The sequence below is a fragment of the Gracilinanus agilis genome, chromosome 4 (assembly GCF_016433145.1).
Source record: "Gracilinanus agilis isolate LMUSP501 chromosome 4, AgileGrace, whole genome shotgun sequence".
Taxonomy (NCBI): domain Eukaryota; kingdom Metazoa; phylum Chordata; class Mammalia; order Didelphimorphia; family Didelphidae; genus Gracilinanus; species Gracilinanus agilis.
Window position 1 is genome coordinate 169,468,627 of NC_058133.1, and position 14,211 is coordinate 169,482,837.

Sequence of the window (14,211 nt, forward strand, 5' to 3'; positions counted from 1 at the left end):
GATGACGTGGAAATTTGTTATTAAAATAAAAAATTTAAACTAAATTAAATTAAAAAACAAAAAAAGAAATGGGCTCTAAAGTCTCCAGGCTTCTGGGTACCCTCACCCTTTCCACCCCGGCTCCGTTTTTTTTCCAGGGATTCTTTTGTTTCAAACAAACAAACAATAACAAAAAAAAAATCCCAACAAGGATTTTGAGGACCGTCTTTTCCAGCCAATAGTTTTCCTCTATACTCGCTTGGACTCACCCCCAGGCTCCTCTGGGATGACAATAGGTCTCTCCCCAGGCGGGTTTTAATAGGCTTCCGCCGGGAGCGCTCGGTCAGTGAGGTGGGAACACTTATTTGTCAGGAAGGAATTGGGCGCCTGGCATGGACAGGGGGCGGGGCCAGGGAACTTGGCATGAAGCCAAGGAAAAGTGGGGGTGGGGAAGAATCTCTTCCACGTGACGTAGAGTCTCAGTTATCACTGGGGCGGAGAAATAAATTCTGACTCGAGCCACGAGACATTCTTGTAATAATCAGGCAGAAAGCCATATGGTAACTGGCTGGCCCCTCCTCCCGGGCAATCAGGGCGTTCTATGCTGCTTAATAAACAATAATAAATAACTTTACGGATAAACTCAGTTACTGAGACTCATGGAGGGGAGCACGGGTTTGGGAAATCAGAAATGGTAAATAATTCATTTGGAAATTGAAATTGAGGAATACGTTTCAACTTCTGCTTTTTCATCTGGGTGTTTCTTATTTGGCCGAATCCACCGCAAGCTTAATAACGGATCCTTGCTGTCACATACGTAAGCCAAACCCCTCCCCTGCAAATGCTTGTGGGTCCCAAAGAGCAGCCCCGGTGCTTGGGTCCCCAATGTTCTTTGGACAGTGGCGCGGTGAGCTGGGTAGGAGAGAAACCCCGGGAGAAATGTTATTTGGCCCTGGGAGGGATGGAAAGGGGTAGGATTGGAGTGGTCTGGGTCTAAAACTCGAGTCAATTTGCATTCTGACAATCTTATTCAAGAAGTTTTAGGGAAGCCTTTGGGTTTTCCCATCCTGCCCTGCTGCTAACCTTTCATATTCCAAATCAAGATATCTCAAGGGATTTCTCAGATTAATGAAAATCAAAGTAGAGATGCCATTTCTCAAATCTTTCCTGGAGTCCTGGCTGTGGTACAGGCATCCCTTCTGGTAATTCTGTGGCTCACATCCCAAGTTTCGCTCCCACTGATGAGCTGGGTCCCCAGAGCTTGGCTACATTTCTTCTCCCAGGGTACCATCAAAGAGTCAAGAATGAATCTCTAAAGTCTAAAATTTGAGCCCCAGTGATGTGCAGCCCCTTCCTACCCTAACCTTCGGTCTTTGAATGGCTATTATCAGTTACAAGGCAGAATAGTAAGGACTAAGCAATTGGGGTTAAGTGACTTGCCCAGGGTCACACAGCTTGGAAATGTTTGGGTCCAGATTTGTTAAGTAGTTTTAAGAAAGGGATTATTTACTAAGGTAATTTACTTATATAGTACTACATTTTTTTTACAAGGAAAAATTTTATTTTTTAAAAAACAACTGGAGGGAATCTCAACTATCAGATATAGGGGGCAGCTGGGTAGTTCAGTGGAATGAGAGTCAGGCCTAGAGAAGGGAGGTCCTAGGTTCAAATCTGGCCTCAGACACTTCCCAGCTGTGTGATCCTGGGAACGTCACTTGACCCCCATTGCCTACCCTTACCACTCTTCCACCTATGAGCCAATACACAGAAGTAAAGGGTTTAAAAAAAAATAAGTCAAATATCAGATATGTTAGAAAGGGAACAAAATGCTAGAGGAAAAGCATAATCTAGATACAGTTACTTGCAAACAAAACCAATAAGTCCATTGTTGTTGCCTTGACAGCATATATTGATGAATAAGACACAGGTATTGTTTTCTGTGGAAAGCCACTGAAAGGGGTATTCCAGGTTTTAGTGCAGAATGAAACGAGAGGGCAAAGGCAATCTCTCATATCTGGACACCAGAATACAGGAACCACAGGCCAATCAATTGCAAGGTCCAGGTCCTGGTCAATAGGTTGATGCTGCATTTGTTCAATTTAGAATATAAGCATATAAGATACTCCCTTTTATATAAATTGGTACAAAACATCTCTGAAAAATCTGTCACACTTCCACAAAGACATCCAAGAGTTCAGAGGAAATGGAATTCAAGCTCAGAAAGAATATTTGGCAAAGAAGTCATTCAGCTAATGGTTGCTGAAGACCCTCCTATTCCTGGGACATCAAAGCCTAGGCTCTCCTTCCCTGACTCAATCTTACTGTCAGGCAGTTCTTTTTTTCTTTTCTTTTCTTGTTTTTTTTTTTTTTTAATTAAAAATTTTTTTAAACCTTTACCTTCCGTCTTGGAGTCAATACTGAATATTGGCTCCAAGGCAGAAGAGTGGTAAGGGTAGGCAATGGGGGTTAAGTGACTTGCCCAGGGTCACATAGCTGGGAAGTGTTTAAGGTCATATTTGAACCTAGGACCTCCTGTCTCTAGGCCTGGCTCTCAATCCACTGAGCTACCCAGCTGCCCCCTAGGCAGTTCTTAATCAGACATGTGTCAGAGAAATAAGAACAGTCTCTAGCCTCTGGGATTACCGCCTCCTCCATATGCTTAATTTTTAGACTTGTTGCCTTTTTTAAGTGAAAAGATTAGGGAAATTCTGAAGAACTCCTTGCAAGATAAGATACCAAACACTGAGGTCCTTTCTTGAGCTGAACTGCCAAGCATTCACATGCTACTTGCTGAAGACAGTACAACTTTGATGGGCTGTTGCTATTCCAATGTTGAATGTATATTTGCCCAACAGACTATTTTTCTGACAACTCCCACAAGGCAAGTGCTCACACGGAGGTCAGAAGAAGCAATACAAGGACATTCAAAAGATTTCTTTAAAGAACTTTGGTATCCATTGTGAGATACGGAAGACGTTGGCACAGGACTGTCCAGAATGTCGTGCCCACAACAAAGAAGGCACTGGGCTCTGTGAACAAAGCAGAATTCCAGTACTTCAAAAGAAACATGAGTTGCAGAAATTTAGAGAAATCTCCAATCAAAATGTTCCTATGGGCTATTTGTACCAGATCTATGGGACAGCCTTCTGAGCTCATGTGAGTCTGCTCAGCCCGAGCAGGACATGCTGTACATTGATACTAACATGGTGGTGTTTTGGTTCTTTTCAAATATGAAGGACAACAATCAATCAACCAACCAACCAACTAATTTATAGATGGTGTCTAGAGCAAGGCTTCTCAACCTGGAGTCTGGGTACTTAAAAAAAATTTTTGTACAATTATTTCAAATTGATTAGTTTATAATCTTATGTATGTTGCCATATTTATATTATTCTGAGAAAGGGTCTATAGGCTTTACCAGACTGCCAAAGGAGTTCATACATGGGTATTCTGGCAAATGTTTATCAACCTAGCTCTCCAGGAAAAAAAAAAAAAGTAATTTACATTATTACCATCTTGTTCATCACATTCTTAAGCCCAGATAGCCAAATGATAAATCAAGCCCTAATTTGTAGCTCTTGCTGGTTCCTGAGATGTAAATCTTCACACTAAACATTTAGCCATGGGCCCTTGGGAGCTACTTAGAGCTCCTGGCACCCCTCTACCACCTTGGCACAAAAATGGTTAAGGACCCCTGCCCTAGGGCCTGGCCAACCCTGAGCAGATTCTTCTGCAAGGTCCCTCCAGTTAAAATCTCTTATCACTTACTTGAGTAAATAATCACTGGACCAGTACTTGTAAGGGGAAGGAAGAAAGGAACTAGTTTAGATAAGATTTGGACCCCCTCAAAGTTTATAATCAAACTAGGGGAATGCTGACAAGTAAAATTCAAAATAATGCCTGAGAAGTGTAAAGTCTGAAGGGGAAAAGATTGGGAGGAGGAAAAAGGGGAGGCTTTTGGGGAGGACCTGGGCTTTACTTTGTATTTTAAACAATAGTAGGTAAATGTGTATAGATACCTTGAGCAAAAAAAATGCAGAAAAAAGAAAGGCTGCCTGGAAATGAATAAAAAGTCTATGAGGGGGGTGGGGTGTGTGTGACATGTTGACCAAGCAAATAATTAAGCAAAGTAAGATAAACTTGTCCTTATTTTCCCATGAATCTTGAGAGACTACCCAGTATTTTACAGGGCTTATTATTCTTTGAATATTTCAAAGGTATTGCTGTACTGCTTAGGTGTAGACATTCTTTTTTTGGATGGTTTGTTTGAAAATACTTACCTACTTTTTTTTTTTTTAAACCCTTGTACTTCGGTGTATTGTCTCATAGGTGGAAGAGTGATAAGGGTGGGCAATGGGGGCCAAGTGACTTGCCCAGGGTCACACAGCTAGGAAGTGGCTGAGGCCGGGTTTGAACCTAGGACCTCCTGTCTCTAGGCCTGACTCTCACTCCACTGAGCTACCCAGCTGCCCCCTTACCTAATCTTTTAATATCAATTCTAAGATAGAACAGCAGCAAGTCCCAGTCAATCTAGGACTTGCCCAGGGTCACACAGCTAGGAAGTGTCTGAAGCTAGATTTGAACCCAGGATGTCCCAACTTCCAGCCTGGCTCTACTAATTACTGTGCTACCAACTGCCATAGGCAGGCTCATTCTTTCAGCATGAATAACTTCCTTTTTTGGTTATAAATGAATGGAAAAAAATTAAGTGCTTACAAAAGTATTAGTTATACATATATACACACTCTCTAGACATTTCTCAGGCTAGGACAATGGGGTCAAACTCAAATAGAAACAAGGACTAGAAAAATCTACATTAGGATCCTTGTGGGCATATTACCTTAGAAAACCACAGATTAATATTATATTATATTTTTGTTGCTTTAATATATTTTAAATTATTTTGTTAAATATTTTCCAATTACATCAACGACAACAAAAAAAAACTTTTATCTTCCATCTTAGAATCAATACTGTATATTGGTTCCAAGGCAGAAAAGTGGTATGGTTCAGGCAATGGGGGTTAAGTGACTTGCCCAGGATCACCTAGCTAGGAAGTGTCTAAGGTCAGATTTGAACACAGGACTTCTTAATCTACTGAACCACCATCCCCCTATTACATTTTAATATGGTTGGGGCTATATTGAAGAGTGTTATAGGCTGCATTTTTGACATTTCTGGCCTAGTGTGTATATATATACATATATAATGTTATTAGATCATTATTAGATTAAATTAGTTAGAATATGTATAGTAGGATATGAAAAATCACATATATATTATATCTGAGGATTTATAGGAAAATGTAGATATATTCTTTGCTTAATTATTTGAGGTCACCCCACTCCTAAACTTTACTATTCAGGCAGCTACCCAGCACAATGGATTTAGAATTGAGAAGACCCTGATTTTAAATCTATATATATTCAAATACTTAGCTTTGTGACCTCTAAGACTTAAGCCCCTATATACCCAACCTAAGCTTTATCTTCCTTAGTTTCCTCATTTGTAAAATAGGGATAATAACATCCACCTCCCAGGAATGCTGTAAGGATCAAATGTGATCTTTTTAAAGCACCTTGCAAACTTTTTATAAATGCTATGATTAAGATTATATCAGTTTTTTATGCAGGTCATCACTGATAATATGATGTAGCCAGGTTACTTTTACTGGGTCTTTCCATAACTCTTTTTGTTTTAAACCTTTACCTTCTGTCTTAGAATTAATACTAAGTATTGGTTCTAAGACAGAAGAGTGGTAAGGGCTAGGCAATGGGGGTTAAGTGACTTGGCCAGGGTCACACAGCTAGGAAGTGTCTTGACACATTTGAACCCAGGACCTCTTCTTTCTAGGTCTGGTTCTCAATCCACTAAGCCACCTAGTTGCCCCCATTACTGCTTTCCTTGTCATAATAATCCCTCAGAAGTTCCTCCATGGAGCCCTTTTTTTTTTTTTTTTTAAACCCTTGTACTTCAGTGTATTGTCTCATAGGTGGAAGATTGGTAAGGGTGGGCAATGGGGGGTCAAGTGACTTGCCCAGGGTCACACAGCTGGGAAGTGGCTGAGGCCTGGTTTGAACCTAGGACCTCCTGTCTCTAGGCCTGACTCTCATTCCACTGAGCTTACCCAGCTGCCCCACATGGAGCCCTTTTTAAAAATAGAGGTCTTGGACCTTTCCAGTCTTTCTATAGCTCCTCTGCCTACATATATCCTTTAATCTAATGTCACTCATCTCCTGACTCTTTTCCTAACAAGACCCTCAGTCTCTTGGCTTCATGGCTTTTTCTCAGGGTTTCCCTTATGCCTAAAATATATTCTCCCTCTTCAACTCTATCTGCTGACTACTCTGGCTTCCTTTCAGTCCCTACTAAAATCCCATCTTTTACAGGAAGTGTTTCCCCAACTCCTCTTAATTCCAATGCCTTCTTTCTCATAGCTATTTCCCCTTTATCCAGTATATAACTTGTATATATTTATTTACATGTTGTTACTCCCATTAAAGTGTAAGCTCCTTGAAGGCAGGGATTGCCTTTTGCTTCTTTTTGTATCTCAAGTGCTTAGCTGATGGGGGGAAGGAGAAAACTATGCTGAGCCACCTTTTTAAATACAGGCCTTGGAGCCCATAACTCTACCCTCCAGTCATAGGATCAGATCACAAGGGCAAAGCAAACTAAATTAGCAGGGAACTAATCTTTTTGCCACTTCTCCTTATTCCCTTTATTTTACTTTTTTAAAGGCTGTATACTTTTTGACATTTTTAAACCCTGGCATTATTAAATATTTCTCTTGGAGCCAGAATGACCTCTTTCAAATCAACCTGGGTGTCCCATGGGTATCTCAAATGAAACAACATGTCCAAAACAGAATTCATTCTATTCCCCTCCCCTTTCCCAAACTTTCCTATTACTTTGTTGTTGTTAACGCTTACCTTCTGTCTTAGAATCAATACTGTGTTTTGGTTCCAAGGCAGAAGAGCAGTAAGGGTAAGGCAATAGGGATTAAATGACTTGCTGGTTTGCGTCTTTTTTAATATGACCATTGAAATGATAAGAGGCTCCAGCTGGAGTGACCTCGCAGAAGAATCTGCTCAGGGTTGGCCAAGTCCTAGGGCAGGGGTCCTTAACCATTTTTGTGCCAAGGTAGTAGAGGAGTGCCAGGAGTCAGTTCTAAGTAGCTCCCAAGGGCCCATGGCTAAATGTTTAGTATGAAGATTTACATCTCAGGAACCAGCAAGAGCTACAAATTAGGGCTTGATTTATCATTTGGCTATCTGGGCTTAAGAATGTGATGAACAAGATGGTAATAATGTAAATTATTTTTTTTTCCTGGAGAGCTAGGTTGATAAACATTTGCCAGAATACCCATGTATGAACTCCTTTGGCAGTCTGGTGAATCCTATAGACCCTTTCTCAGAATAATATAAATATGGCAACATACATAAGATTATATAAACTGATTACTTTGAAATCATTGTATATATATATATTTTTTTTAAAGTTCCTAGACCTCAGGTTGAGAAGCTTTGCTCTAGATATCATCTATAAATTAGTTGGTTGTTGTCCTTCAACAACAAAGGACCAAAATGAAATCACTATCAGGATCGACGCACATTTTGCCCTGCTTTGGCTGAGCAGACCCACATGAACTCTGAAGGCTGTTCCATAGATCTGGTACAAATAGCCCATTTGAACATTTGGGATGGAGATGTCTCTAAATGTGTGGATCTCATGTATCTTTTGAGCACTGCAGTTCTGCTTATACATACAGCCCAGTGCCTTCTTTGAATCAGGCTCTCATCATCTCAAGCCTGGACTGTTGCAGTTGCTGTTTGATTGATTTATCCTTTCCAATTCATCCTCCACTCAGCTTCTAAAGTAATTTTCCTAAAATTAGGTGATCACTTTACTTTACTATTCAGAACACTCTAGGATCAAATATAAATCCTATTTGGCTTTCAAAGCCTTTCACCACTTGGCTTCTTTCTATTTGTCCAGACTACTTATACTCTACTAACCTCCACTTATTCTATTGTTGATCAGTTGTGTCTGACCTGATGCCTTTTTGGAGGGATTTCTTTCTTTCTTTCTTTCTTTCTTTTTTTTTTTTTTAAGATATTTTATTTTACCAATTACATGTAACAATACTTTTCCATATATGTTTTCTGAAGTTATAAGATCCAAATTGTCTCCCTCCTTCCCTTCTTTCCCTCTTCCTGGAGATGATAAACAATTTGATCTGGGTTATATGTGTGTTATCATTCAGAACATATTGGTCATTGTTGTAAGAGAATACTCATATAAAACCAAAATCTTTTGGGGAGTTTTCTTGGCAAAGATAGTGGAATAGTTTGTCATTTCCTTCTTCAGCTCATTTTATGGGTAAGGGCAAGCAGGGTTAATTGATTCACCCAAGGTTACATAACTAGTAAGCTTTTGAGGTTAGATTTGAACTCAGGGAGTTATCTTTGTGACTCCAGGCCTGCCCTCTATCCACTGGGCACCACCTAGCTGCAAACATGCTCTACAATCTGGCTATAGTAACCTTCTTGCTCTCTCCTTGAACAGGACTTCATCTCCTGACTCCACTTTTTTTACTTGTGTCTCCCATGTCAAAAATGCTGTCCCTCTTCAATTCTGCCTTCTGGTTTCCTTCAAATCTTACTTTCTCTGGGAGGCCAGGCTAGGTCCTTTCCCTCTTGTATTAAATATTAAAACCTCTCTTTTAGAACATCTTGGGGATTTATCTTTTATGTAAATGCTAGACACTTGTTAAATCTTGTCAAGCTCTAGACACTTACTGGTCCTGTGACCTGGGGAAAGTCATATATAATCTTTGTGTCTCAAACTACTTAAGTCTTTTTTTTTTTTCCTTCCTTCCTTCCCTTAGATCTTTTTTTTAACCAAATCACTTGGGCAGTGGTAGGGAAGGGATTCATATTGAGAGTGTCCAGTGCTGGCCAATAAGCTAAAGAGAATAAATCTTTCTGAGAAGGGGATTTCCTAACCAGTCTTTGCTTTCTGTGTCCCAAGACTTCTCGTGGTCAAGTCCTTCGGCTAAAGACTTCCCTTTATTCTGCAGAAACCTAGACTCTACTCTGGACTAGGCCTTCCCTTAAAAAAAAGAAAGAAAGAAAGAAAGAAAGAAATATATGTATATATTCTTCTTGTTCTGAAGTTACCTTCCCCCATGGGAGTACGAAAATGGGACTGTTGAATATCAAGCAGTCCGCTCATCAGCTTAAGCTTATTAACCGCTTACTACGTGCTTGGTATTGTGCAGGCAAAAAAAGTGCCCTCCTTCAGTAGGAGGTCCTGAGTTGCACTAGTGGAAGCACCCCTCCTCTTTTATCAGTTCTCCTAAAAAAAAAAACCCGAAATTCATCAGTGTTTCTTGAGCAGTCAGCGTCGGGAGACCTCCGTGCAGGAAAGCCCGATAAATGAGCCCAGGAATCGGTCAGGTAAGCTTCCACGGGTGCCGGGCCCCAGGTTCCCGTGGTGGCCCGCCCCCACTCCCCTTCACCTAGTTCTGATTGCTCTAGGGCAATGTAACTCCTGGGCTTGTCCCGCCCTCTCCGCGCTGTCATTGGTCCGAGAAAGCTTAGTGCGGGGAAGTGGGGAGGGGGCGGGAATTCCCGGCTGGAGGCCGGAACGGAACGGATACTATGTAACGAGGCCCAGGCGAGGTGAGTGCTCCCTGTCCGGGGCGGAGACCCGGCCCCCAGGAGCCCGTTGTCTCGACTTCCTAGACTCTCTCGGGTTGCAGGGACCTCGAATCTCAGCCCACCGATCCTCCCTCTCTTCTCCGCGACTCTTCCGCCTCCCCCCACCCCAGCCTACTCCCCACCCTCGCCCCCAGCTTGGGTCGCGGGACTAGCGTTAGTGGCCTCCCGCGCTCCTGACCTACCTCGCTGCCGCCTCTCTAGCAGAGCTCTGGACCCTTTCCTCCTCCTGTCTCCTGCCACTCTCCAAACTACCCCTCTTAGGATGGGGGGGGAAATATTGTTCCTCCCAGGATTTGGGGCCGGGGCAAAAGCCTTGCGTCCCTGTATAATTTCTGCCTCACTTTGGGCGGATTACACTGTGGGACTCCTCCTTTCCTCCTGTGTCTATTCTTTTTTATCTTTGTTAGTCACCAAGTTTTTGGATCCCTTTGTAGAGTGGACACTGAAAGTCGGGCTTCTTTTGGGTTATGATCTCCTTGTAGTTTCCTTCCCATTATTCGGAAGCCCCCGGGGAAAGGGTATATAAATCCCTCACGTGATGTTAAATGTTTTGATCCCTTTCCCCCGTGCCTCGGTTTCCCCCCTTTGCTGGGCCCCTGCAGAGGTCACAGGAGGAATAAAGTCCTGGGGGGGGATGAGGAATGTTCCTGGAAAGGGGTGAGTCAGCTTGGTGTAGAGGTCAGGAAGTAACTGGGGTGGGGTGTGGTGGAGGGGCAGCACTCAGCTGACTAGCCTTCTTTTCCAGCTGCACCCCCCCCCCACTCTGGTAATCTTCCCTATTTCCACATAACTTTTACCAGGTCAAGGACTTTCACAGGTGTGGACAGGGAATTTAGGCACCCCCTGCCCTTCAAGCCACCACCACCATGGTGCCCTGGGAAGAGCCAGAAAGGCTGGTGTGGCGCCCAGAAGCTGTGCCTGCAGTGCCTGTGGGGCTGGAGGTAAAGATGGGTGCCCTGGCAGTGCTGTTGGTGCTCACCCTGTTTTGCAGCCTAGTGCCCATCTGCGTACTCCGACGTCCCAGTGCCAACTTTGAGGCCTCAGGTTGGATAATTTTGTCTTCCTCCCCACCCCCCAATACCATGGTAATCCCTTTTGGAAGTGGGACTGAGTGAGGGTGGCTAGATTCTGGGATCTAAAGAGAATAAAGACTTGGAGGGGGAACTGAGAGAGGAAAGGACTAGTTTGGGTGGCTGTGGGGATCCAAGAACTATCAGAAATAGAAGTGGTTCCTGAGAATTAAGGCCAGGGTCAAGGATGTCACCTACTTGAAGGCTTTGAAACTTAATTGTTTGGTAGGTAGGTAGCACAGTGGATAGAACACCAGCCTGGAATCTGAAGGCTTTGGGTTTAGATTTGGCCTCAGATATATCCTAAATGGGTGACTGTGGGCAAACCCTTACCACTAAGACAGAAGGTCTTAGAATTGATACTAAGAAAATTGATACAAAAAAAAACCAAACCAAAAACCAAACCACCAAAAACTAACCAACTAATTATTTTTCTTTGGCCATCCTTATCCTTCCCAAAGCCTCCCGAAAAAAAATCCTGAGCCTTGTGAGCTGCTTTGCTGGTGGTGTTTTTCTGGCCACATGTCTTTTGGACTTGCTTCCAGACTACCTGGCTGCCATAGATGAGGCTCTGAGTGCCCTTCGAATCACCGTGAGTATCTAGCCCTGGAGATTGGGAGAGGTGGTGGTGGTGGTAATGGTGATATAAAAAGAATTCTTGGTGTACATGTTTTTGGCCACATGAATTGTCTAAGTTTGTATGATTCTTTGGCCATGTACATAACCTGTCTGTGATGTATGTATAAGGCTTTTGTGTATTTGTATTTATTTTAAACTGTTTGTTGTGCATGGCTCTGTTAAGTATAGAGTAGATCTGACCTTCTGTGTGTGTGTGTTTGTATGAGAAAGACCCTACTCTGTCTGACCTCCAAGTTAGAAAATAGTGTTTAGCAGTGGCACTCTTGGTGCTCTTCCCTTTATCTTTTCTTATCTTTTTTCTCACTGACCTAGAGGACTGGGAAGGGAGAACTGGGGAAGGCTCAGATGACACCAGAAAGAAACCTCTGTTTAGGATATTTAGGATATCCTAAGTAGGATAATTTAGGATATTAGGATATTTAGGATATTAGAAGAAAAGGAGAAGCCCCAAACAGAGAGAACTTTGGTTTGTGTCATGGGGGGAGGGGCCTAGGCAAATAGAGATTGAGAGATCCTGGTATCTAGTCCAGGTCCTCCTCAACACCTCTCTCTTTTCTTCCCTACTTATTTCTCCTTGGATCCATGAAGCTTCTTCTTAATGCTTTCCTCCCCCCCTTCTTTCCTCCACAGCTTCAGTTCCCACTGCAAGAATTCATTCTCGCCATGGGTTTTTTTCTGGTTCTGGTGATGGAACAGATTGTGCTAGCCTACAAAGAGCAATCGGGGCCCCTTCCAAGAGAGGAGACTCGAGCTCTCCTTGGTACAGTGGGCAGTGCACCTCCCCACTGGCATGATGGACCCATGGCTGATGGGACTTCTCCTACCCCTTCAGCCTTAAGGGCCTGCGTCCTGGTCTTCTCACTTTCCCTTCACTCAGTATTTGAAGGGCTTGCTGTGGGGCTGCAACGGGAGCGAGCCCGGGCAATGGAGCTATGTCTGGCACTGCTCTTGCACAAGGGGGTTCTTGCTGTCAGCCTATCCCTCCGGCTACTGCAGAGCCGGCTTCGGGGTGGAGTGGTGGCCATTTGTGGGGTTCTTTTCTCTTGCATGACACCGTTGGGTATTGGATTGGGGGCTGCACTAGCAGAGTCAGCAGGGCCTTTGCACCAGCTGGCACAATCAGTACTAGAAGGAATGGCAGCGGGCACCTTCCTTTATATCACTTTTCTGGAGATCTTGCCCCAGGAATTGGCCACTTCTGAGCAGAGAATCCTCAAAGTCATCCTACTTCTTGCTGGTTTTGCTCTGCTCACTGGTCTGCTTTTCATTCGTGTTTAAATGGCCTCTAAGGTCTGGTCGGGGGAATCAGATGCTCTGAGAGGAGCTTTAGAGAAGGATGAATGGGGGATTGAGGAGGGAAGGAGAGTGCATTGGTGGGTGTTATAGACAAGACCCCAGAGAATGACTAATGGAACATGAGACAAAGAACAAAGTTAAAACTCTCAAGGAGTGTGGGGATGGGATAGAGGGTCAAAGAAAACTTGAAAAACACTAAACAACAGAGACATGTAAACAGGTGGTAAGAATACAAGGACTGACAGACACTAAGGGTAGGGACAGACAAAACTTGGCAGGGTAAGGGGTGGCAAAGGAACCTGGAGCCCCCAGGGATATGGATTCCACCCCATTCCTGCACTCTCCTGGAGAAGCCCCCTTTTCCTTCTCCTGGCCCCTGTCCCTTCTCAGTGTTCCCCTTTTTTAAGGGCAGGTTACTAGAGGACATTTTCAGACCTAATTCCTTGCCTTCAGCTGTATTTCCTTTCCATACCTCCCACAAAGTGCCAAATACCCTCTTCCCACCTTTTTTCACAAAGCACATTGGTATTGGGCCTTGCCAGGCAGCTAACTTTGGGGCTACCCTGCCTGCTGCTGATTTCCAGTGAAGCTTCACCCTTTCTAGGGCTGAGGGTGAATATCTAACTTGGTGATCTTGTCCAGGTGCCAAAGGCAGAACCGTCTAAATTTTTTTTGTACTACAGACGCCCTGGAGGGCCTGCCTCTCCAGGGGTTATTTTTGGAGAAGGGTGGGTGGATGGGAGGGAGGGATATTCTCTGTATAATCTATTTTACTAAACTGACGCTTCCGGGATCTGCTTCCCAAATAAAGGTGTTCCTATATCTCTGTTTGTGTCTTCTGGGCTGGACAAGAGCTGGGGTGAGGGTGGGCATGGGGGCGGGGAGAGGGAGAGAGTTCGTGCGGACGCGCGAGCCTGGAGAAGGAAGTATAGAATCTACGCTCCAGAGGTTTTCAGCTGTTACTCAATCCAAGTCTGGCTGCTTGACACACCCACAGCTATCCTCACCCCGCCTACCCAAGACAATCTTTTTCTTCGCTCTTCTCTTTTTCTTTCCTCCCTATCCCCGCCCACATCCTCCCTTTCCCCCTCCTATTCCCTTCTTCCCTCCTCTTGCCTTCCCCTTCCTTTCCCTTTTCTTTCTCCTCTCCTCTTCCCACTCATTTGTAGTCTCAGAGCCTATTTAGAACTACGTTTCCCAGCTTGCCCAGAGAAGAGGCGGGGGTGGGGGTGGCGGGGAGAGAAATGAATCTAGGACCCGACGTCTCAAGTGCTGCTGGGAAATGAAGTCAGTATCTTTCCTGCACCGCTGGTCGGCTGGCGAGGAGACATCACGTAAACAAACTACTACTCCCTGCGGCCCCCTCGCGGCGGTTCGGGGCGAGGCGGGGGTCGGGCTCGCTGTTCTCGTCGAGGAGACGGTGGCGGCGGCGGCGGCGGCGGCTGCTGCGGCGGGAGGAGCCGGGCCCGTGGCCCGCAGCGGTGGTGGCTAAGAGTGGGGGGGGG

At 44.2% G+C, this 14,211-nt stretch overlaps 2 protein-coding genes across 3 annotated transcripts in view; both read left to right on the forward strand.

Moving 5' to 3' along the window:
- The first annotated feature begins 9,623 nt into the window (after positions 1-9,623).
- Positions 9,624-13,526, forward strand: SLC39A1 (solute carrier family 39 member 1). 2 transcript variants are annotated; one of them, XM_044671995.1, is made up of 4 exons: positions 9,624-9,662; positions 10,502-10,745; positions 11,233-11,363; positions 12,041-13,526. In XM_044671995.1, the coding sequence occupies exons 2-4, from the start codon at positions 10,568-10,570 to the stop codon at positions 12,686-12,688; spliced, it is 957 nt and encodes a 318-aa protein (XP_044527930.1). In that variant the 5' UTR covers positions 9,624-9,662; positions 10,502-10,567; the 3' UTR covers positions 12,689-13,526. The 2 variants fall into 2 exon arrangements, with proteins under 2 accessions (XP_044527930.1, XP_044527929.1); XM_044671994.1 differs by lacking the exon at positions 9,624-9,662 and having other exon boundaries at positions 10,463-10,745.
- Positions 13,527-13,988: 462 nt separating this feature from the next.
- The window catches only part of CRTC2 (CREB regulated transcription coactivator 2), a 15,388-nt gene continuing 15,165 nt past the window's right edge, over positions 13,989-14,211 (forward strand). The window contains exon 1 of the mRNA XM_044675051.1: positions 13,989-14,174. Coding sequence (XP_044530986.1) covers positions 13,989-14,174 — 186 coding nt within the window. The remainder of the gene's footprint in view (positions 14,175-14,211) is intronic.

Excerpts from the sequence above, each read along its gene's own strand:
- SLC39A1 (XM_044671995.1), top strand. The coding sequence starts at position 10,568 with ATGGTGCCCTGGGAAGAGCCAGAAAGGCTGGTGTGGCGCCCAGAAGCT. Across the intron at positions 10,746-11,232 it reads TGCCAACTTTGAGGCCTCAG|CCTCCCGAAAAAAAATCCTG; the intron begins GTTGGATAATTT and ends TCCTTCCCAAAG. Across the intron at positions 11,364-12,040 it reads TGAGTGCCCTTCGAATCACC|CTTCAGTTCCCACTGCAAGA; the intron begins GTGAGTATCTAG and ends TTTCCTCCACAG.